General features: G+C 38.0%; 1 protein-coding gene across 1 annotated transcript in view; it reads right to left on the reverse strand.

Moving 5' to 3' along the window:
- SUSD2 (sushi domain containing 2) overlaps positions 1-26,819 on the reverse strand; it is a 1,008,194-nt gene that overhangs the window by 393,100 nt on the left and 588,275 nt on the right. The window contains exon 8 of the mRNA XM_044068275.1: positions 25,100-25,368. Coding sequence (XP_043924210.1) covers positions 25,100-25,368 — 269 coding nt within the window. The remainder of the gene's footprint in view (positions 1-25,099; positions 25,369-26,819) is intronic.

Below are 26,819 nucleotides of genomic sequence, written 5' to 3' on the forward strand. Positions count from 1 at the left end.
AACTGGAAAAGGGTAGCAACAAACTACATAGAAAAGGAATGAGAACTGCAGGATCAATACATACATGGGATGAAGGAGGTTTAAAAGAAGGCAGAACTTAAATGAGCTATGTAATGTTTGGCAAAAATGACTGGGCAGATTATAAGAGATGTATAACTTATGCAAATGGGAGTGTGTCAGTATAGTGTGTGATGTAAAATGCTTGCAACTTGGATCGTGTCAGTGTGGTTTGTTTTCAATTATATAAATGTATGATTGCCTGTGTCATAAGTGATGGTTTAATAAGGATATTACTTGTTTAAAAAAAGGGGCAGGAATTGAATAATTTATGTAATGTTGCTTAGGTTATATGATATACAGCAATATATGTGAAGTACAATGTTTCTAAATGTAAACTTCTTGATACAGTTTGATTAATTTTATATACATGCAAATTTGTTTATGTCATAAGTGATAATTCAATAAAGCTGTTTAAAAATGGCATAACTTCTATGATGCCTTACTATCTTTTTGAAGCAAATTAAGACTGATCATTTTGTGTGTGTATCTTAGGAAGATGTTTAAAGCTATTATTAATAAATAAGTGTTTTACTTGCTCGGTGCCTAAACAAAAGTGTTTTTAAATCCACTAAGGGAGAGAGGAGAGGGCTTTCAAAAACAAGCAAACTACTCTTGGGACATATCTGAAGTATCACCAGCACCATAAATTTATGTTTTTCATACTTACTAAATTTGTTACTCTGAAGATAAGGGTTCAATATAACTTTTAATTAAATGTTTTGCAAATCTTGCAGGCTGTCAATTTCTGAGAACCATTCTAGTCTTAATTTAACCCTATCTACAGATATCAGTATTTCTGTATCACTTTCATCTTTTTAAAAATACTGAGGATAAGGCATTTGGGTACTGAGCTTTACACAATGCATTGCATAAGTTAAATAGTGATAAAGGCAAGAATGCAACATCATCCCAGATTTATGGATATAATTCTGCACTGACAAAAGATTGTTTTTGTTGTTGTTGTTAAAATGACAGAAGATATCCCTTTTTTGCTTTGCTTAAGTATTACTTGTAGTTTTGTTGTCTTAACAACCTATCAAAGAATTAATTTTGATATTCACATAATTTGGCAGCCAAACCACTTCATGTGTGTATATTGTCATGAAGAATGGTACAAAGTGAGTAGCCTAATACCTTTGTAGACACACTGGTGGCACCTAGCAGTAAAGGACCATATCTCAAAAATGACTAAAGCTCCTTGCAAATTTTTCAGAAAAGATATCAATGCACTCAAATACAGAATGTACTTGGTGAAGTTAGGTATAAAGATTTGTAGATAACTTTATCTTCATGTAGCATATGTCAGTGATAAAATAGGAACTGTTCCGGACCAATATATATCATTTTAAACTAGCACGTAATACCATCTAAATGTAGATACAACTAGATATTATTTTGAGCATGTACTGCATTGTGCATTCTGAAAGGAAAGCATACACCCACCTTTTAGTAGCATAGCTAGAGTGGGACGAAGGGGTCATCTGCCCAGGGTGCAAGTTGTAAGGGTCTGTGATCAGCTTCAGCTGATCAATGGTTGTGGAACACCAGAACTCAAATACGGCTATCAAATTTGCAGTCAGGGCTAAAGTGCTATGGCTTCAGCACTCTCTGTGTAGAATGAGTTTAGGAAGTTACTTTTTATAGTTGCAGCATGCAGTTTGCTACAATTACTGAATGAAGAACCTTTTTTCCTTCAGTGCTCCATGTGTGGAATAAATGTACTTGTTACATGTTTAGCAAGTGGTTTGCTACAACTACTGAAAGAAGAACATTGTTTTTCTTTTTTCTTTTTTTCCTTAAGTCCGAAGATTTTTTTTTTTTTTTTGCCCTTCAACCCAGAGGAGAAAAATGTTTTATTTAAATAGGATTATAGGAGGAAGCCACCAGATCAGAGAGCTGCATCAGGCACCAGAATACCTAGCTATGGCTCTGCCACCACTAATACAAACCAAGTGGAATGTGACTTGGCAGACTGTCACTATGAAATTAATGTAAAACCTCATATTCAATATAAATGTAAATTGATTGAGCCAGACTGAAAAGACTATGAATGATGAGATCAGGACTGATGTCTGATGAGACCAGGAGGGATCTTGCACACGTTGGATAAGTAAAAGTTACACGAAGACATTAACATATATGTAATTCCCACAGACAGAAAATTGCTTTCCTGATTCCAGCAGTAACTCAGGCACTGCATGTATCTGGTAAAATTTCTAAGTTTATAGTTTAAATATGACCTATAATAATTATGCCTCATAAGACCTTAAACAATAGTAGCAGCACACTGAGAAATAAACATATCCATCTGTAAGGCATACATCAAAAAGCTCAAAGGGAGAAATGAAGGAAGGAAGGAGAAAGTAATTTAACAAAATACCAATTAATAACCTTAGTATTAAGAGGTTGGAAGATTTCAGGAGGACAAAGTCATTGAAAAAACATACAATTTCAGTTATACTCTCATAAAGTAAAAATAAAATGCCTTCTAAAATAAGGTAAATCTTGGAAGAGCTGATAGATGTCACTGCACTTAACAGAGAACTGGAAAGGGGACTTCCATGCACAGAATTGTGAAAAAATGGGAGGACTTCGGTGGCCTGGGAAAGTTTTGTTGACAAGCTTCAGTAGTCTTGCCAGACTGAAATCATGAACATATTAAAAGATGGACAGGTCCTATCAAATCATGCATTATAATACAATATAACATTTTTAAATATCTCCTCTAGTGAATATTTATTTATTTATTTGACATGTGTTGACTGGGAAAGTCTGAGTGAGCTTGTGCCTTTTTTCAGCAGAGGCCCGGGGAGAAAAGCTCCACAAAGTATTACATACACCATAAAAATGTTTACAAACAATACATTATGCATGAGGTAATATAAACATGCATTATAATGCTTGGATTCACAATTGTAATATGAGAGTTTAAAGGTGTTATTTACAAAACAGGCAATAAAGCCTATATATCTCCAATACATAAGGACTTCACCATATAGAGGGGAAGTAATGACAATTAACTCAGAGTTTAAGAAGAGAGTATAGAGGTACTGTATATCAAATCTTAGTTCTTACAGGCAAAAGCATGTACATCAGTAATCAGAAGCAGAGGGGAAGTTGACAGAGAGAGCAGGTGATAGAAAAAGTATGGCTATGGATAAAAGAGGGAAAAAGAGATTTGTTTTTTTTTTAATTTGTAAATAAGAGAGGAGCGTAGTAGTAGTTAGAATCAACTGAAATCTGAGAAAGGGGAGTAAGCTAAATGGGAAAAAAAAGGAGGGACATAAACATGAGTAGTGGAGAAATTGAGTGAAAAAGGTATTAGGAGTTAAGTGTTCTGTCGCGAGAATTACATACAAATTGAGAAGGGGATGCATGCAAAGAGAGTCAGGTGATTACGTTCAAGGTGGTTGTGTACAGGAGCAGGTCCAGGTATTTGTAAACTGGACTTTTAAGGTGATTTTAAATGGGAGGCACTGTGTAATAGATCTGATCTGAATAGTATTTTAAGATCTGAGGAGAATACAAATGCAGAAAGTGTTACAATTATATTTCATAGCAACTTGCCCTGCTACAAAACTGACAAACAAATCAGTGAAAACAAGAAGCCTCTGTTACTCCAGGTAAAATGGATGTTGTTAAAATGTGACAGCATAACACTGGTTGAAAAAGCAATACGCTGAATAGCATAAGGACTGTATTCACTGTGCTAGGGACCAAGCTATAGACGTTTAAACAAGCACATGGTGACTACAGTCACCACTGTAAATCACCTCCACTTCCCTTTTAGTCAGTATGTATTCATGCCAGGACTAACATCACATCTGTGAGATGAGGCACATTAAAATGGATCTCGACAGCACCTCCTAATACTCATAGAAGAGACATGGCTAATATCAGAAGCAAAGCTCTGTCCATACTTGTGAAACGGATTTATAAAAAAATTAAAAAAAGAGATGAAAAGCTCTCTGACTGCTGACACGGACAGGTGTCAGGTAGGAATGAGCTAATCCTACAAACCTTACTTGCAGGAGGGATGGGGAGAATTCTAAATACTGGACTCTGAACTTCAGGACTTCAACAACCTTTCTTTCAGCCCCTTACATATTGTGCTACCTTACCAACACTGAATAAAACTTGGCCAGGATAATTTTGTATAAACACTCACCTACAGACAAATATACATGTGTGCATGCACACAAACACATGTGCGTACACAGGCACGCACACACACACACACACACACACACACACACACACACACACACACACACATACACGTAGATGCACAAATATTTCCCAGGAGGGGTTAATACCGTTCTATTACCATTTTTCTTGTCTTTGTAGCAATGATATCACCAGGTAGAACAATCTAACCCAGCAAGGATATAATTACCAAACACTTCCAAATAAGCCATCCATAACATACTTATTGGGTAGTTAAGGCTAAAGCAATCACCTTCAAAAAGTAGAAGGCAACAGCTAATACACTAGGTTTAGTGATTAGCTATACACACACACACACATACACACACACAGACACACACACACACACACACACACACACATATATATATATATATATATATATATATATATATATATATATATATATATACACTAATAAAAAAACAATAGTCATAATATCTTGAAAATGAATAATAAAATTCTTTACTTCAAATAAAATAAATTAAATGATGCAATTTTCAAGATTAAATATATATCAAATAAATAGTTGCATAAGGAAATATGAAACAAAGGGCCAGCCACTTGGCAGTGTAAATATTAGCTGTAGGGGATGGTCACTGCTGATGTGACACGTGAGCATCATATACAAAATGTGAAAAAAGGGGTTGATGCCGATGCCATTCCAAACCCATACAAAGCACTGACTATAGCTATCTTGAAATCATCACTATTTGAAATTCAGGTATATTTTGGCCACCTCTGTTATTAACAGCATATGGCAGCTGTAGGCATCTTACAGACAATGAATCCCAAACATAAACTCTCACTTCTAAAACATCTTGTGTAGATACTTCAGAAGACAAAATCCATCTACTGTTGATAGCAATTGTCCCCTGAACTTAAGCATCCCTACATTTTGAAAACAAGCATCCCATCTGCACAGTCACATAGCTCTACAGGAAGTATAGTACAAATAATGTAATACAGACAGGAATTGGGCAGTTTCAGTTTTTAGGAAAAGTTTCCCAGAAAAATGCCGCGCACTACAACACTTATTACTGCCCTACTGTCCAGCAAGGGATCTCCATTCTTGTAACAAATTCTTACTACTCACAAATAAGTCAAATAATGCTGCAGGAGACTCAATGTACTGCCAATATGTTGCTAAACTCTGGAGTAGTATCCCCACATAAATAAAACTGTCCTACAAACTCTGTAGTTTTAAACCACTGCTTAAACCTGTCATGGTCCTGCACAAGCTTATCACCAGATTAAGACTTTGTGCTCACCATACAACACTCTCCAAATACTCTCCTTAAAGAGAATACTCTCAACCTCTGACTGAAATGACAAAACAATTTTTATACATAACTGCTGCCTGTACAATCCACTAAGTTGCATGTGGCTTCCACTTCAGTAACTTCTAGCACTGTAAAATTTTAGAATATATAAATGTAACTACTGTTTGTGTATAAATGTAATTAGAAATGTAACTATTCTGTGTTTGACTGGAACTTAGTATAATGCAATGAAAGCTGATGGAACTTTTCTCCCCAGGCCTCCGCTGAAAATGGGTATTACCCAGTAGAACTTTCCTGATAAATAAAGGCAAGTAAATAAATAAATAATTGAGGTATGTTACACCTCTGCTAAAAGGATCTCTGCAGATTCTAAATTTTATACATTTTATATTCTGGAAGATTTCCTATAAGTAACCACCACATAATCACACAGTTTTTACATTTTTGTCTGAAATGTAATTACATGTGACTAAACTTACTACATTTTTTCTGCATTTCATGTCTATACTGCATATTTTAATGAAAGATACTTGCAAATTTTATACAGCTTGTTATAGCTGACCTCCTATTTTTTTAAATTCAAGAGAATGTTTCCTGAGGTACCACCAAGAATAATGCTTAGGGGTTGAAAGCACATCTTTCTAATCACATTATCTAGTTCCTTGAATAGAAAGACCATTTGCATTTTTGGCAACAGGGTAGGGTGGGTGCCTTTACCGTTTTCACCTAACATTCTATTACTTTAATAGCTAACTCTGCCCATTTTTTTATTTTTTATTTTTATTTTACATTTGTTAACCAAGAAAGTCCGACTGGACACAGGTCCATTTTCAGCAGAGGCCCGGGGAGAAAAGCTCCAAGCAAACAATACAATTCGATACAAACATAGTAATAATATACATATAGGATACATATGAGGACTGCAATTGAGTGTAGATAGCTCTAAGCACAAATATAGGTACAAAAATTGTATATCATAACAGAGCATTCAGTATATATGAAAAATAGTAGAAATTTTAATATAGGTATAAAGGATAGAACCCTTGTTTTTTTTTTTTTTTTTAGGTAGCAGCCATTTGATACTAAACAAAATTCTAGTAAACTTCTAGCAACAGGACATAGGGAGCAGCCATTTGATCCCTAGCAGAATCCTAGCACCAGTGCAGTGAAATGACCTAGCCTGGGGAGCAGCATGTGTTAGGTATGTAGTGGGTTTTGAGAAGTTTTTTAAATTGGGAAATGATAGTAGAAGTTAAGTGGCTTGGGAGTGAGTTCCAGGTTCTGGCAATGGTGCAGGCAAAGAGAGATTTACCTGCATCATTTTTGTGTTTGATGACATTTATGTGGTTCTGATGACTAGATCTTAGGGTCCTGGTGGTGGTGGTGGTGTAGGGGTGAATTATGCTTTGAAGTGCTGAGTTTTTTTCAGGGAAGTAGTAGAGTTTATGCCCTATTGAGAGTTGATTTAGTAGGAGTAGTTTAGGAAGCTCGAGCCAATTTAGTTGCTTAAGAGCAAGACAGTGGTGGGACCTATGCGAGGAATCAGTAGCAAATCTAGCAATCTTGTTGTAGCAGGAATCCAATTTGTTTATTTCGCTGTGATAAAGATTAGTGAAGATAGGGGAGGCATAAAGAAGAATGGATAAAAGGTGAGTTCTTGCTAAGGTGGCCTTAGTAGGTCTAGTGATGAACTGTCAATTTCTGTAGAGGAGACCGAGCTTTTTGTTAACTTTCTTAATTGTTTGGCCTATATGAATGTCAAATCTTAGAGATTATTGTCGATTTCTACACCTAATAGTTTTGTGTGTGTGGCTGGGTTAATTTGAATACTGTCTCTAGATGTTATGGTAAAGTCATTATTTGATGGAGGAGATCTACCAGGGCCAAAGGGAAAGAGTTTAGTTTTTTTGGGATTAAGAATAAGTTTTATGTTAGTGAACCATTCTTCAGCTAAGGAGAAGTTTTTTTGGGTTATGGCTTTTAGTTCCTATAGGATAGGGGAGGTACATATAATGGTGGTATCATCTGCATATTGCACAACTGAGTCAGAGAGTGTGAATGAAGATATTTGGTTAGTAAATAGTGAGAATAACAGAGGTCCTAGGATGGACCCTTGGGGAACACCTATACCTACTGGTAAAAGAGGGGAAAGTTGCTCTTGCCAAATAACTGCCTGTTGATGGTCTGTTAAGTAGTTATGGAACCATGATATGGTGGAGGAGCTTAAGTTAAGTGCTGCTAGATTTTCTAGGATCATACTATGGTTCACCATGTCAAAGGCTTTTGATAAGTCTAGAAATACTGAGGATACAAACAGACCATTGTTTCTATGGTGACTGATGATGTTGGTGAAGGAGAGTAGTACTGCAGTAGTGCTATGGGAAGGTCTGAAGCCATGTTGGGATATGGATAGCAGGTTATTTTTTAGTAGGTATTGCATTAGCTGGAAATGAACTACCCCTTATAATATTTTTGATAACGGTGATAGGATTGCAATAGGGCGATAGTAAGTTCAAGGGACTTACCCACTTTGTGCAGTGGAATAATGTGTGATATTTTCCAGGTGTTAGGTACTTTTTGTTCTGATATTGACCTATTTATGAGTATGGACACTGGGTAGGCTATTGCTTCAGCAGTTATTTGTAGAAAGTCTGCAGGTAGATTGTCAGCTGTCAGAGTGGTTGGTTTCAGCTTCTTGCGAAGTTTAGCAATAGTTTTAGTAGGGAGGTTCTAAGGAGAAACTGGAGGAATTGTTTGTTATGTGGGTGTGGGTTGGGGTATTTTTATGTAAGGGGCTCCTAGTAGTATTTTGGGTGTTGACCAGGGCTTGGACTGTTTCAGTAAAGTATTTGTTGAATTGGGTGGGGATATTGTCATGGTTGTTGGGTAATACAGGGTTAGGAGTGGTGGATTTTCCTGGGTGCAGTAAAGTATTTATAGTGGCCCAGAATTTTTGCGGGTTGTTGGAGTACTTATCTTGCATGGTTGCATGGTAGTTAATTTTGTCTTGTTTAACTACTTTTTTAGCTTTATTGTAGAGTTCAAGATAAGTTTGTCTTGTAATGCTATTGTTTTGTTTATGGAATTGTAGCCAGGCTTTGTCCCTTTCTTTCATTATGGTTTTAGTATCTTTTGTTAACCACGGGGCATAGTTAGTTCTTATTCTAATGGTTCTGGGGGGGTACATAATAGTTTAGGATGTCTAAGAAGGTTGAGTTGAAGTACTGCACAGCATCGTCAAGAGGTAGTTGTTTTAAGGGTGTTCAATTGCAGCATGTTAGTGAATTGATTAGGTCTTTACGTTTGAAGGTCTTTTTGTTATGTACTACTCTGGGGATGGGTTGTTTAATGTGGTGGGATCTACTGCTAACTAAGTAGGTTGCCTGATGGTCACTCAGACTGTCAAGACGGCAGCTTGAGTGTTGAGCTAGTGTGGGGTCTGAGAGCAGAATCCAGTCTAAGATAGAGTGCAGTTTGGAGGTTTTGTCAATACTGGTGGGGTCAGTTATAATTTGGTTGAACCCATGGAGGTTTATATGGGTGGGTGGATTCTGGCTAGAACAGTCAGACCAGTCTATTTTGAAATTGCCTACTATAGTTTCATGAGGAAGGCAGGATGACATCCAGTTTAGTAGGTTTTCTAGTATGTTAGTATTGTTACCTGGTGGGATATATCCACCTGCAATTATTATGTGTTTGTTGGAGTTGACCTTTAATTTCCCTAGAATTAGTTCTATGTCTGTTATCTCATGGGAGTTACATTCAAATTGTTCAAAAGTTAGGGGTTTTGGAAAAGTATTGCCACACCACCTCCTTTTTTTCCTGATCTGTCTCTATGTATGATGTTATACCCAGGGTCACTAATTTCGTTATCATGATGTTCAGGTTTGAGTAATGTTTCTGTTAGCACCATGACTTCTGACTTGTATAGAGCTAACATGGCATGAAGGTCCTGGGTTTTGTTACGAATGCTTCACACATTGATGTTTAAAAGGAGTAGAGATGAGGATGGTCTTAGATATAGAGGATTTAGTTGCTGAGTGGTATTGTGGTTAATGCTGTTGGGCCCTGGATTAGGGTGAATGTCCTCACAGCAAGTAAGTCTTTGGAGACAGTATAGATATAGTTTGTTAAGTTTGTGAAATACCCTGGCCTGTTTCTGGGTGTCTGGGGTACTGGTCTTGTACTTTGGAGTATTATAAAGGGAGGAGAAAGATTTGGTGGAGGAAAGGTTGTAGGGTGATACAGGGAAATGCTCTTCCTGCCTAGGACTGGTTGTGGAATCTGTTTGCCATGGTGGTGGGGAGGTGGTAATAAGGTGTGTGTGGTAGGAGGAAAGGAGTGATAGAAGGAGAGAGAGGATAGCTAATGAGGAACATAGTATTTTTAGTATGTGGGAGTTATGCATATAGGACATGTTGTTGTGTTAGAGAAGTAGCTAGGTAGTTATAGGAGTGATAGTGGTAGTAATAGTAGCCAAGTGTTGAATAGGGGAGTGGTGGAGTCTATAAGTGAGGGATGATAGGTGAGGGTTGGTTGGTTAATTGGGAGGTAGATGTGTTGGGGGAGTGGTCTACAAACTTTTAATTAAATTGAAGTGGGGTGGTTGGGAATGGGGGTAGGGTAGGGGAGCGAAGTGATCGTAGCGAACGGAGTGGGGCAGCACTCTCCAGTAGTTTAGCAAGCTGAGAGAGAAAAAACTAACATTTAAGAGTGTGGCTGTAGAAGTGGATGAGAAGGGAATATGGTAGGGAAAGGTGAGAGTAGGGATCCTATGAGTGGGAGACAGGATGGAGGGATGCTATCTGTAAGAGAGAAGTCAAACGGAGGATACAATCAGGTAGAGATGTGAGGGCTATGACAGTAGGAAGCTATGAGAGTCAAGGGAAGGAGCTAGCAGAGAAAGTGGATGGGAGTAAGGTTATGAGGAACGGAGAGTGAACTGAACACTAGAGAGAGCAGGGGTAATGCAGGGAGTGCTCTAGCTGACCAAGAGCAGTACCTAACATAGGCATACAGTAGTCACAAAGTTACAGTTTACACCAAGTGGGTATAGTGTGGTAGGATTACTGAAAATACACAGTGTAACATACACTGTATTTATACTGCACTGTTGCTGGATTTGAATTCCACGGAGGGAACACACTCATAAAGTGAGTGGATAGTCTTCAAGGCTGATTGGGGTTAGCAATGTCCTTGTTTTGATTGGTATCAGGGACCTGAAAATCATGAGGTGAATAGTAGTAGTCGATAGCTGTAGTACGGTAGTAGAGAGGGCTATGTTATGAGTAAATGAAGAGGCAGAAAGGATCCAGATATGAGGAGAGTACGAGGAAGATAGAAGATTGAACTAGTTGTATTACAGGGACAAACAGTAGAAAGGGGTAGCCTGATAGCAGAGAACTGAGATAAGTTAAAGCGCAGAGCTATCTGAGTATGGCATAATATACAGTTAGCAAACAATTTGGTACAATCATTTAGCAAGTCACATCATAATACAGTGCAAATTAAAATCAAGTACGCTGAACTTCATGTAACACTCGGACAAATCAAAGCCTATTTATTAGGCAAACACAGTGCTATAGAACAGCAAAAGCATGTCTCAAACAATGTAGAGGGGCTGTTTGATTGATCGGCAAGGCCCAGGATACACCAGCAACTTACAGCGTTATAGAAATGCACTAACAGGTCATGTAAAGCTACTTTTAACAGTTCTCCTCTAAACAAACCAAAACAAGCAATAATAAGTCATGTAATGCTACTCTTAATTGGCTTCTAAACAAGCCAAAAAGCTACTTTTAACAGTTATCCTTTTAACAGTTATTCTCTAAAAAAACCAAAATCAAGCAACAAGTCCTGTAATGCTCCTCTTAACAGTTGGCTTCTGACAAACCAAATACATGTCTCAAACAATTTGATTCCCTATTGGATCCTTCTGCCTACATGGTGTTTGACAATTGGGGTACCCCCTGGCTTATACCAGATACCCAAACTCTTACAGTACTGCCAAGGATACCTGTTGTGACAGTGTTATTTCATTTACTATGGCGACTGAGCTACAGTGAGAAGAACTACTTTAAGATCCTCCACTGATTTCTCCTGTACACCACTGCAAATACCGATGGTAAATTTGTCTCTGACATGGCAGGTGTTTACCATGATAACATGGCAGAGTCTATATAAACTTACGTTTTTGCTTTGTACCAGACAACTCCATTTCATCATGTGTATTGCTTACATTCCTCATAAGTAGGAAACTCTCCCAATGTTGTCTACAGATTACTTTGTCAAAGAGGGATAAAAAAATATTACTTTTTGCTCAAATGTACATTTCAAAACCCTTGTTCTCTAGTGATACCAGACTATTTGCTGATGATGGTCTGTCAGTGCCAGGTGTTGCTGTAACAATACTACCTTATTGTCACATGGAGAATGTGACCCTAGACTTAATTCATAATGAGTTGGCGAGAGAATAGGATTTCGCTGTTATGAAGTATTTGCTGATGTTTCAGACAAAGCTTACAGACAAGTTAGAAACAACATAAAAGAGCACCATGTACATGCAAATGCTTGTAAAAAATCTATAAATGTTACTTCTCATTGGCTTCTGACTCATTGTCTAATGAAGTTTTAAGACTTGTGCTATATGAACCAGAGCTAGCCTAAACATACCCAAAGTTCTTTCTGTGCCATGTAGTATATAAGAACACAGGCCTATAATCCTATAATCCCAACCAATGCCACTAGTAGCAGTCAGAGGCTATGATCATACAATCTGCATTGTTGGCCAGTTAAATAACAAGCAAGGAAATTGGCCCTAAGAACATATGTTAAATGTGCTCTACTGCATTGGGTTATGACCAAGGCCTTCTATATCCAAACATATCTGTTTTTCAGTAGTACATGTGGTATTTTCAGTTAAGGCTTGTTAAAAACCTGCATAGCCAGTGATAGGTGGGGGTAGTTTCCTTCATTGTTATTCAGTTTCTGTCTTATACAAGTGGTACAGTGAATTATCTTCTGTTTAAACTGTGAGCTTTGGCCAGTTAAGACCTGCATGCTATCAACTTGAACGCATAAGTGAAGCTAAGTAACTTTTATCTGCACTTTTTAAAGTAATTTATTTGTGTTGCATTGACAAATATCTAGCTGGAAGCTGTGACTCTGTTTTTCAGTAGGTTCCCGCCCACTGTCCCTGTTTTGTGTTGCTGTTAATCTTGGTGGCTTTGAAAATGCCCGCCCCTCTTGTAAATTTGCACTTGGATACTCCTCCTGGGCCCATCTCATTTGGTCACTCAAAAAAAAAAAAAATGTATCTGCTTTTACTGTATTTGTGTTTCTTCCTACTTTATTTTGCTTTTGCGTCATCTTAAAAGTCCTCAATTGTATTTATTGCTGCTTGGTGTAACTCACTCTAAGCCTTTTAGTTTAAGCACTTGGGCTTCAGACCAGTTGTTTTACATTAAGAAGGTTTGTGCTCTGCACTGTAGCGGCAGGACAGGTAGCTTACATCCTTCTAACTTGGTAACTGCTGATTGAGGGCTCAGTGTTTGTTATTCTAAAAGTGTATTAATTCTGGTTTAAGCACTTGGGCTTCAGGCCAGTTATTTTACATTAAGAGGGTTCGTGGTCTGCACTCTTGTGGGAGGGGAGGCTGGACTCTGCCCTTCTGAACTGGGAATTTCTGGTTAAAGGCTTATAGTGCCTGCATATTTGAACTGCTTCTTACTAAATTGGTACACCTTGTTTGCTGTAGCATAGACTAGATCCAGGCCTGCTGAATCTAGCTTTGTTTGTATAACTTGAGCACTAATCCAGGCATTCTTTAAAGTATTCAATTGTATTTATTACAGCTTGGTAGTAACTTGATTAAAGTGTAGCTATCATTCTAAGTCTTTTGGATTAAGCACTTGGGCTCAGACCAGTTGTTTTACATTAGGAAGGTTTGTGGCCTGCACTGTGGTGGCAGGACAGGTAGCTTACATCCTTCTAAGTTGGGAACTGCTGATTGAGGGCTCAGTGTCTGTTATTCTAAAAGTGTATTAGTTCTGGTTTAAGCACTTGGGCTTCAGGCCAGTTATTTTACATTAAGAAGGTTCGTGGACTGCACTCTTGTGGGAGGAGAGGCTGGACTCTGCCCTTCTGAGCTGGGAATTTCTGGTTAAAGGCTTATAGTACCTGCATATTTGAACTGTTTCTTACTAAATTGGTACACCTTGTTTGCTGTAGTATAGACTAGATCCAGGCCTGCTGAATCTAGCTTTGTTTGTATGCTTGTTTGCTTGTTATTTCCCTGAAATGCTAATTCCACCTAAAACGCTGCTTTTCAGCGCTTCTGTGGATCCCTAGTGACATCTGCATTGCTTACTGTACTTATTTCCTTGTTTCACTTGAAAGAAAGTTACTGTTTGTCATTTTTGCATTTAAGTTACCTGTAACACATTGCATTTAAGTTACCTGGCACTTGCTCACTAAAGCAATTATATAAGTCAGCACTAAAAAATTAAAAGCACTACACCTTCACAAACTCCCCTTGAGTACCTTGTTCCCCATTGGCCCTTTTTTTCAATTATAAAGGAATTCCCAATACTATTCTAGCATGTCCAAAGGTCAGTTGTCAATCTCCTCTCCGGTCCAGCTGGTGAATCTGGGAATCTTGAGGCAATGTTACAACTGCCTCATGTACACAGACAACCCTCTCCTCCTCCCAACAAATTCCAACACATGTGAGAGATGCAACCATATAGCCATCTGGAGGCTAAGCTCTCTCAACTCAGTACTGGCGAAACCTGTCAGGAGGAGAAGGAAACCACACTCACTACAATTCCAATCTCACATAGACCTACCACGACAGCAAACCATACACATAAACACACAAAAACATACTCGGAGGCTCTAAATAAAAATCTGGCTAAGCAGCAGAGACCTCCAAGCAGACACCCAAGCAACCGCTACCCCAAAACAAAACACATGCAACACATAGCTCACAAAGCCAGTGTGCCAAACAGTCACAGCCCTTAAGGCTAAACAACACACCTGATACACTTGTAATAGGTGATTCTATCGTCAGGCACACTGACGTCCCGCTCACCAGGCTGAACACGGAGAAGGTCACGGTGAGCTGCCTGTCGGGCTCTAGGATCCGCCACATAACACAAGCACTCAGGTCACTCCAAGGCAAGTACAAATATGACTCAGTCATTGTCCATGCTGGTGTGAATGACCTGAGACGTACCTCCCTGTACTACATGAAAAGAGACATAGAGGAGCTCTCTGAGCATGTGGCCCAGGCCCGTATGACCCTGACCTTGAGTAGCATCTTACCCTCACCAAGAATAATGCTACAATATGAAGATAAGATGATCAATTTCAACAACTGGCTTAAGTATTGGTGTCATTCAAAGGGGATCCAATGCCTGTCAGCCTGGGATGACATGCTCGACAAGCCACTATGCTTCGCTAGGGACGGCTTGCACCTGTCACCCCTGGGCTTTCGGATATTGGCAAAGGCTCTTGCTACCCCCATAGTGCCTTTTTTAGGCAAGGCTCAAAAGACAAACCCACCTCCATAGGTATCACAAGGGATAAGAAACTAAGAGTAATGCTACTCAATGCCAGAAGTCTAAACCTCAAGATGCATGCACTCGAAACTCTCCTTAGCATGGAGAACATCAATATCTGTGCAGTAACAGAAATGTGGTTCAAGGCTCCTGAGAGCACCCCAGCACTACCAGGTTATACCTCATACCATGCTTTTCGGCCCCAAAACTTGGACCGAACCACAAAAGGAGGGGAAGTATCAATATTCGTCAAAGATACCCACATCTCAAGGTTGGTGGCACAGCACGAAGCATCAGAGACTATCCATGTGCAACTAACAGTGGGTAAAACTGCCTTCCAGTTTATAGCCTGCTACAGACCACCCTCCCAAACCCAGGAATCCCACTCGTCCTTCCTGAGAGCACTGGAAAATATGAAGGTCTCTCCAAACACCATTATATTGGGCAACTTCAACTACCCAAACATAGACTGGGAGCATTACTCTAGCTCCAACACCCTAGCTCAAAGGTTCCTAGAATTTATAAACTCAAATGCTATGGAGCAACTTGTTACCACTCCCACAAGAGGGGAAAACATACTGGACCTGATCATCACAAACATGGGGACTCTATGCTCCAGACCAGAAGTGTATCCCTCACTGGTAAGATCAGACCATAAACTAATCTCACTGGATATTCACATCCCGACCCCACCCCCTGCCCAGAAAACCACAGTGAAAAACTTCTCTAAAGCAAATTTCACACTCCTCAAAACCGAGGTGGAATCCTTCAAAGCCCCCGGGCCTGTGGAAAATATGGCCCAGACCGCAGAATCCTTTATAAATGCATTCTATGAACACCTTCAGGAATGCATGGATCATGCAATCCCAAATAAAACTAAGACTCAATCCTCCAAAGGCAGATGTCCTGTCTGGTGGACCCTAGCCATAAACAAACTATACAATAGAAGGAGGAAGCTACTACATGATAGAGCAAAATCCCAAAAAGGGAAGGCACCTCTGATCAGTGTTAGCAAAAAAACTATGGGCACTCATAAAATCATCTAAGGCTAGCTTCGAGAGAAAAATTGCACAGGACACTAAGGATAATCACAAGGCTTTCTTTAGTTATGTTAGGAACCTGGGTGGGAATTCCCAGATATGCTCAGAATTAGTCCAAAATGACAAAAAATACACCGAACCCACAGACATTGCCAATATCCTAACTGACAGGATCAGCGCAAACTCCCCCCCCCCCACCAAAAGGGCATATATCTATCCCAGCAGAGTGCTGCCCCCCTGACATTTCAGATGCTCACGTAAGAGCCGCCCTCTCCAAAGCAAAAAACACAACATCAATGGGACCAGACAGTGTCCCGGGCTGCGTCCTACATGAACTCCAAGAAGAGCTAAACCCAAACATAAAACTACTGTTCAATCTCAGCCTTACCACAGGATATGTACCCAAAGAGTGGCGTACAGCAACAGTGGTCCCTCTCCACAAAAGTGGTGCCTCAACGGATCCTGGAAACTATCGCCCCATAAGCCTGACTAGCTTGGTCTGCAAAGCTATGGAAAGGATCATCATGGACCTCATAAAAAGATATTGGGGACCTACAGACACTGGATCCTACCCAGTTCGGCTTTATTAAGGGCAGATCCTGCCTCTTAAACCTGGTCGATTTCTTTGAAACAGTCACCAAGGCCATTGACGAGGGGAAGGTGGTCCACACAGCCTACCTGGACCTCGCAAAAGCCTTCGATACAATACCCCACTCGGGCATTATAGATAAGCTCACCAGCTTAAATATAAACCTCTATGTCACTAGATGGGTTGCAAACTGGCTCAAGGACAGAACCCACATGGTTAGAATTGCTGGAGCCATGTCAGATTCCAAACCAGTTACAAGTGGCATCCCACAAGGCTCAGTCCTGGGACCTCTCCTGTTCGGTATATATTTCTCGGAGGTACAGGCCAACACGGAAGGACTGTGGCTGACCAAGTTCACAGATGACTGCAAACTGGGCGCTATAATCGACTCTCCAGCTGACACAAGCATCCTCCAAAAGGGCCTCATAGAAACAGACAACTGGTGCCAGAGCCATGGCCTCAAGCTAAACGCCAAAAAGTGTATAGTCATCCCCTTTGGCAAAAACAAAGTGCCCACAAATTACCACATAGGTGGTAATCCATTAATTACAGAAGAAGTAATTAGGGACCTGGGAACCCAAGTTGATAGCAATCTCTCATTTGACAACCATGTGGCCAAAGTGGTTAGAAAAACATTTTATATAGCCCATCTAATCATGAAGGGATTCACATCTAGATCAGGGGAGGTCATCGTGCCTCTTTATTCATCCCTCATCAGGCCCATAATTGAGTACAATGCCCCTTTTGGGATGTACCTTACCAGACACCTGCAGCAACTGGAAAGACCCCAAAAGTACCTCAGCAAGAGGATCAAAGGGTTCAAACAGATGCCATATGCTGCCCGGTTAAAGAAACTCCAGCTCTACTCAGTGGCATACCGCCTGCTCAGAGGCGATCTGTGCCTGACGTATAAAGCCATGTCCAACCCGGAATTAATGGACATGCTGCACCTCAGAAAATCCAAATCCCATCGAGTTACGCGCTCGAGAGACTTGAACCTCAGCACTGAAATAAATAGGACATGCTGGAGGGACAGATTCATAACCCAGAGGCTCCCTTCACTCTGGAATAAAATCCCAGTCCAGGTTAGGCAGAGTCCCTCATTGACTGTCTTCAAGAGGAATCTTGATGAGTGGATGGGGGATCGTAGGTTTACCCCGGGTATCACTTCTGTGTCACTGTTAGACAGAGGCACAGTATACTAACCTCGAAAAAGGGCTAAGCAAAATTAATTTAAAATGGGTGGCGAAAGCCAAACACACTCTGGCTAGGCTTATAAATGCCCTAGGGCAGATAGCCTAGTATGAACCTATGAACCTATGAATAATTCTAATATTTAACAATTACAGAGTTATAATCCCTGGCATCCCAGGACTAAACCCACCTTTCTCTCAGCCTTTTTCCTTTCCATTCAGTACTACCTTACCAACAACAGCCAACATTTTTCTAAACACACACACACACACAGACACACATACACAGACACGCACACACAAACACGCACACACAAACACGCACACACACACACACACACACACACACACACACACACACACACACACACACACACACACACACACACAGAGTTCTCATTAGAAGATAACTATATCTTTTTAATGGCAGTACTCCTTTCCCATCTTTACAGTATTTCTGCTACAAGCTAGTCTAGTCTAGTCTAGTCTAGTACACCATGAACATAATTACTGTCCAATCTTAAAATAAGCCAACCATATAAAGTTCTTTCATCTCTACAGCTAAAGCAATCACTGTTTGAAAAGTATAAGCCAACAGCTAATAACACACAAAGGACTGTAATTACTCTTATTTACTAAAAAAATAAACCACCAGACACAAATTCTTGAAAATAAGTAATAAAATACTATAACTGAAATAAATAAAATGAAAAAATGCACCACATAAGACTAACTATATAGCACATAAATACTTGCATAAAGACAAATAAAAGATTAAAGCAGATGGTGTATGAAAAAAAACACTGACTATAGCTATTTTAATAGTGAAATACCATCATCTCAAGTTTTACTGTATTCTGTTTAACTCAGACAGTCAACAACATTTAACAATTGTATACAACTCAAAGGCAGTGTTCACCATCTGTAATGGCAACAGTGAGGGACGTACACAATGGATGGATGATAAGTGCACACACAGTAAAGTACAATTTCCCTTAAGAGCACACAGAGATCACAGTCAGTCTAGGGCTTCTCCAGAGCCCCAATAAGATTCCCCACTGGCACAGCTATAGTGTTAGCATCTCAGCTGAGGGGTCAAGTCAAGACCTCCAGCACCCTCTCTATTCAACCAGTGCTTCGTGTCCCTGCCCAAGTAGTTGACACACACGCAATTTGAGATTTGCTTTACATACAAACACACATGCACACAGCTGGGGAAGGCTGGCACCGGTTTACTAGTTATGCCCCCTTCTGCCCAGACTATAAGGTAGTTATCACTGCCACTAACTCCTACATATCAGCTACTTAAGGCCCTTACAAAGGGCGACCGATCTTACTGTATAATGTTACTATTATCCAACTGGTAAGTGTGACCAAGACTAAGGCTATTTAGGAGAGGCCTGTACAGTGTCACCAAATACATATGCAAGCACTCTAAAAGCTTAAATATCTCTAAACAAACCAGCCACAATTAAAAGGTTTAAATATATTTAATAATAAATAAAAGAACAAGACAATACTCAATCAACACAGTAACTACGGAGGTCAAAATAACATGAAATATTTTAAAACAACATTGCAGGACAGTCTCAAATAAATACAGAAAATATCTAAACTTTTACTATATTCCTATCTATATATAAGAGAAATTGTTTTTCCCTAGTTACTTACTATTAGCAAGGCAAATGCAGATGATGGTGATGATGGATACTTCTAGGTTCAAGACAATATACAAAATGTACAGTCTCTCTCTCTCTCTGAGAGAATTCTTAAATTAATATCAGACATTATTGCTGGGTCAGCTTGGATGACATTGCTCTTTGTCACCTGCCTTCAGTTCCCAGGCTAACAGATACTAACAGAATGTTAACATCTTTCTCAGAAAAGCAGCTGCTAGGAAGTCATCGAGCAATAAAACACTTTACATTTTAAACATAGTAAATACTTCTCTCCAAGATAATAGAAAAAACTTCTAGCTCTAGACATCCTGTCTTCTTGCTGCAATGAAACTAACTTTTATAGCACATCATAAAGTACTTAATTTCAACTTATTTTCTTGAAGTTTTGTAAGTTAATCTTTTAAGATCCAGAAGGGTACGCTGTGGTCACATTCTTGAAGCTCAGTACATAACATACAGTTCTGTATAAATCATATCAATGTTCACAAATGACATAGAATTATTTACAAAATTCCAGATAGCTGGGCTGGCAGTGTCACACCATCCATGAACTCTCAGTCCAGAAAAATCCTCTGTTTATAGTTCAGAAGGCAATTTCCAACTGCTGTTCCTAACAGCTGCCATCTGAACTTAAGTAAGTCCCAGCTTCTGTTGGTTTGTAATTTAGAAATATGCTTCCTGTTCACACAGCTGTATGGGAAGTGAACTGCAGTTCAAATAAGATAAAAACTTTAGACTTGCATATTTTACATATTTGCATACTTTAAGGCAATGAAAGCAGCAACCTCAGATTTCACACTTTTTATACTTCTTTTCAAAAACAAAATGATTACATATTACATTTAACTCTGCTTTGATTCATTTCATATCTTCACTGCATGTTTTATTGAAAGAAAACTACAAGTTTCATGCAACCTAATACACAAGGCATAAAGCAAAGCTGACTGTTCTTGCTGGAAACCAAAACTACAAGGAGCAGCACATTGTCATTTCACATAATGCTGGCCAGTTCTGGACATATGCTGAAACACTAGTATTAGTATTACATATATCCACATTTTTAAATCCTCTGAATTATGTATTATGGACATTTCAGGTAAATTTGGTCTCCGCTGTCTTAATTCTGCAAATTGTAACAAACAAAAGTCTTTCATCCTATTAGTTTATTACTCATACAGAAATCATAATACTATTGCAACATGGTATTTCCAAATCTAAACATCTATAAACTTATTGCCTTACTGGCATCTTTAAGAAAATACTGAAAGAATATATATATATATATATATATATATATATATATATATATATATATATATATATATATTGGTCTAGGACACATGCTCGACTAGCATATGTCCGAATCACAAAACATCGAACACACATAAACAAAAGCGCTTAACATCGAAAAGCGCTTCCGTGTATGTGTAGTTCAAAAAAAATTTACATTCCTGCAGGGGGGCTTTGCTTTCCCACACCCCCCTACTTTATTATTCTCACTCCGAGATCGCACTACAATGGGAAAAAGGGAATTTTCCCTTACCCGCACTGTAGTCCAATCTACAAAACAGGCACACATACACGGAAGCGCTTGTCGATGTTAAGCGCTTTGTGTGTGTTAAATGTTTTGTGATACGGACATATGCTAGTCGAGCATGTGTCCGGATCCCATATAGATATATATATATATATATATATATATATATATATATATATACACATATATATATACACATACTCACAACTCTTGCAACATATAAGCAGTTATAGAATTATTTATGGCACACAATATAAATTCAGATCAGCATATGGACATGCAAAGCCTTAATAGACATTTCTTGATTTCATATGTGCAAACTATCACTGAATGGATATTTCTTGATTTCATACACTGTATGCAAACTTAACATCAGTAAAAACTGCTGGGACATTCTTTTTACCTATCAAAGTTTTAGATATGGTTTACCATAACATGTTACTAAATATTCTGTCTAACAAAGGACTGTCACTTTCTACTATGAAGTAGTTTAAGGGCCAGTCAGTGCAATATCAGTCCTGCTTACAAAGATGTAAGGAGTCTCTTCAGTGCTCAGAGTGAGGACCTTTCTTTTTCCACTGTTTATCAATGAAATGGTAAATCCCTGTGGAATTGCCAAAGCAGTGTACAATACAGATTATATAACCACCCCCTTGCCAATACTACGTTAGCTCTTATTACTAGTAAGGTGCAAAAAGACTGCACCTTCACTTTCGGCTTTGCAATTAATTTAATTTCCAATTACATTCCTCATGATAAAGTTGCAGGTGATTTTGCAAAAAATAAAGACCATAGTGTGTATTTTGTTTTCTTTGTTTTCTTTTTTAATTTTACTGTTTACTCAGTTTTTCTATTACCACACCCACAAAATAATGTTATGGCAGGTATTAAGCAATGATTTACACACATCTGCAAAACATTATGAGTAAGCCAAAAGAACTTACCACTTTAGAGGACTAGAGTCTTATATACACTGTGGTTTAACTACATCATCACATCTTAATTGCTAATGTGAGAGTTCCACTTGCAATAACTATTTGACTTTTTGTCTTTTTAGGAAGTAAGAAAACAAGCACTACTAATGCATTAAGCATGGAAATGCAGTAGTCTATACATTAATTTAAATACTGAGGCATTGTGGGTTCAGTCTTTTATGATGTATTGGCAGGGATTTTCACTCTGAGAAAAAAATCAGGGGCCATCCTTGTCAGCAATGACCCCTGACTTTTTTATATAGAATACAAAACCAACAAACTTTCCACATCAAAAACTATATAATTTTGTATTGTACATAACAAGAATGTTATATCCACTATAAAGGTTTGTTATTTACACTTGCTGCAAAACATGACCATATACTTTAATGGCACATAGGCAAATATATACTGTTTTTCAGCATGTTACAGAGGTCCAATTACAATATTTCACTTCAGTTGATGGATTCAGTATCTCAGCTTTCAATGGTTCAGTACACTATGCAAATTTACTGAATGCTACTGATAACCAGTTCAAGTCTGACTGCCACAAATTCTGTCTTGACCGAAAAGAAAAAAAAAACTAGGACATTATTACAGGTCAAAATATGTCTTTTCTCCAATTGAAACAATCAATTGCAGCAATGAACTTGGTTCCTTTGCTGTTTTATTCTAAACCCACTCATTAATTTATAGTCACCATCAGTGCAAAAATCTGCATTACAATGCATAAGAATATTCACGTTTGATGGAGGTCATCATGTAAAATTATACTATTACGTTTCCCTCTGTAGGTTATTCTGACATATTTAACATTTGTAAATATACACTAGTCTATACACACAATTATCCACCATAAGCCAGTGCTCCAAGCTAGCATAAGTCTCAATAAGTCCATTGCTCCCCTGCTAGTTATATCATACATATTCCCAAATCTATAAATAGGTACTGGAGATGTTTGTTAATTACAATGTGTATGCAAACTTTGCATCAATTTTCTCCTTAGTTTAATACTCAGCTCAAACAGACATTTAATAAAACAAAATGGCAATAAATATAAAACAACACTCCTTTATTTGTTAAAACTTGCTGGTAAGCTCTTTTGTTCAGTAAATGAACTTCATCAAAACAAGCAATTCAGTTCAAACACCCATTTATAACAATACTTCAATATCACATGATCATCCCTTTTTAATGCATTAACTTTTTCCTTCTTAAAACAATCTGAAAACTTTCACAGTCATTAATACCTGGACTTATACAAGCATTTAACTTTATCTACCAACAGTATTCCTTCCAGTCCAATTCATCGTCTGCATCCCATCTTACACTAAACCCAACCACACAATCCAAAATAGCAGTATTCCATATTAGTTCCAGATGAACCCCAATGACATGCTTAGCTAAAGCATTGGTAAAATTGTTTTTCTCTATTGCTCGGGCATGTTCATAAATCCTAGAATGTAACTCTCTCACAGTTCTAGCTACATAAAAGGCAGCACAAAACTGACAATGCGATATACACTATAAATCTAGATTTACAATCATACTTGTGATGTAGCCTCATCATATAATTTCTATCTTCTATCACTACCTTCTGTCCCTATAAAATATACTTAGCAATAGTTGCAAGAATTACATTTAACAACCCCTCATGACACATTCTCTTTTTTATTTCTATAAAAATGTTCCTTTTACTGTTGGCAGATAAAGTTAAATGCTTGTATAGGTCCAGGTATTAATGACCATGAAAGTTTTCAGGTTGTTTTCAGAAGGAAAGGGTTAATGCATTAAAAGGGGTGATTATGTGATATGGGAGTGTTGTTATAAATGGGAGTTTGAACTGAATTGCTTGGTCTGACAAAGTTCATTTACTGAAAGAAAGCGCTTACCACCAAGTTTTAACAAATAAAGGAGTGTTTTTTTATATTTATTGCTGTTTTATTTTATCATTTCACAGTTTTACAGTTTTATTGAGCCTTTTGGAATGTCAAACAAACATTTACTTAAGTAGGCACTAAGACAATGGAAATGCAGCTGCGGTATTACATAATGCTTGTACAATGCTAATTCTGCATCTGCTTTTCCTAAGCATTTCCATTTTTTTTCAGTTAACTGAATAATCCAAATGTCTGCTATTAGTAGATATGAGCTGTTTTAGTTACGGTAGATTTGTATAACATCTATGTCGACTGTTTGTTTACTTCTAAGTAGATACAAACTGTACTAGCTTATCTGAATTTTCATTTCTTATTTATCTGCATACAAAGCAATGCTGTATCTCATACACTTTTTCTTTGTGTGCTTTATATACATCTCTCTCTCTCTCTATATATATATATATATATATATATATGTACATACAGTTGGCTGACGTACACTCTTTTTAATGCATTGTGTTTGATGTAAATTGATTGAATGAAATGCAGTTTGAAAGAGTGAATAGAGCTGTCATATTTGTACAAGATTGCTTTAAATGAGAGAAAGAGGAACTTTCCCTTCACTCTCCTATTGTGAGATATTTTACTTGGTATATATAAGTTGGCAGTAGTGTGGGAAATACAGTTTCCCATGCTGAAGATGATTTTTGTATCCCTCAAAGTACCTTATTTTAATAATTCCATTCTTTGATATGTTTTACATGGGAAAATGGAATTTAAAGTAAGTTGTTTACCACAAACCTATACATATGAATGTATGTTTTGAAATTTTCTCCCTGAAACATCACTGAAAATGGAATCTTCCTACACAAACATTCCTTATTAACAAGCTATAAATTAATAAATAAATGAATACCTCAAAGAACATATTTATACCATAACTTAGACTTTTTATACTATCTGATGCCTGCATAGAACATGCTAAATAATATGACATTGTGAAAGAAATATGCATATAAATGTCTGCAAACATAGCACTGTCTACTTTTGATATCCTGATTATTTCATTATGAAAAATTCATTTTTTTTATACTTTACCTGCCTTTGGTGGTTTATAAGTTCTGCAGTCACTAGATGGTCGATGCATAAAGTAGTAGTGGCAGTTGTCAGACCAAAGGCAACAGTAGTAGAATGTAATAACATCATATGCCCAATGAGAAAAGCCTGGAACTCTGGGAGGCTTTCGGTAAGGAGGAGATCCCCAGTCATGGCCTCTGTCAGGTGTGCTTCCTCCAATGGAATCAGCAGTTAGGACCTGGGCACCAGTGGCATCATAGCAGCACTGCTGTCCTGCTTTGTACTGTGGGCTAGGGTGGAGAAAGACGGACAATGATTTAGCAGATGACGCCAACATCTATGTTTGTTAAATAAATGCATACAATAAAGAAATATGCTTATGGTGTCAGGGTAGGGTATGTACAGCTTGTAAGGGTCACTGAGTGTTACGGTATCTTTTTGCACAATGCCACAAAGAAATGCACCACTTATTTAAATATATTTGTTTTAATTTATTAACATTTGTTTACCAGAACTGTCCATCTGGGCATAAGTTGCCCATTTCCATTGGAGGCCCTGGGAGAAAAGCTCCAAGTACAATTCATGTACAAAATGCTCACAAAGCAGACAAGAGAAATTGCAATTGCTGTATTTATTTTAACAGAATGAATGCAAACAGATCACATAGTAAAGCATAAACAGAGTTTTACAAAATACAACAGTACATATCAATATATAATTTTTGGTGTGTCATTTATTCAATCAAATATACAAGTAAAACAATGGTTCAAAACAAAGAAGGTAGAAGGAAAGAAAAAAAAATAATTTGTAAGAGCATGCTATTAAAAGATTAGGATTCAAGGAAAAGTATGTAAGTAACATGGTAGTGGAAGTGAAAGTCAAACAGCAATATGCAAGAGGGACAAAGTAAAAAACAAGTTTGAGAGGCAACACAAGGGAAATACATACAGATGCCAACACAGAAAGTGGTTGTATTGTGCACATTATGTGGCAGAGGATGAAAAAGGTAATTAGTAGATAAGCTGAGTGAAAGGGAGTTTGGAGAAGGTTGTATGAGAAGTTGTAGGATTACTGTTGTGCCACCATAAGCTGTCAGTGTATGGTTTGTGCTGTTAAGGAAAAGCTACAGAAGGGATGTGATATGAAAAGGAGAGAAAAAAAATAGGATTACAGGTGGGGGAAATCAAGGTAGTGAGCCCGGAAAAGTTGAAGGGGAATAGCAGGGGGTAATAAAAATAAGTGAGGGATGTGAGGAGAAAACTAGGAAATGCCAAGGAAAGAGGAGGAAAAAGTACAAGGTTTAGGGAGAAAGGATGACACAGATAAAAGCAAAAACAACTTTAAAAGCTACCACACTTATAAGCAAAAAGGTATGGCAGAACAAAGTATCTAACTCCTTTTAAAGACATCTGTTCATCAGTGGAACACTTTGTTTCTGTCTACTACCAGTTTTCACAAAGCTATGAGTGGCTAGTGTACGAGTCATAGCTGGGTTTTCTGCAAGGAGTTTCAGTCTGAAGATGTAATGTTGCAGTGGATTTCAACTTAATGTGTTGGATTGTGCAAGGTGGTGAAACAATTTTCAGGGACTTTCCCACTTTCATTCAGTGTGGTGCAACCATAGAGTTGATATATACAATTTAGGGAGTGGGGGTACATGGGCTTTGTCTTCCTGCAAAACATAACTTTTTGTATTTTTTAGGGTTTTCAACTCACAGGTTTATATAGTTACCTCTCAAAA

This window comes from Protopterus annectens, chromosome 4.part0 (genome assembly GCF_019279795.1).
Source record: "Protopterus annectens isolate FY-2018-M chromosome 4.part0, PAN1.0, whole genome shotgun sequence".
Classification (NCBI taxonomy): domain Eukaryota; kingdom Metazoa; phylum Chordata; order Ceratodontiformes; family Protopteridae; genus Protopterus; species Protopterus annectens.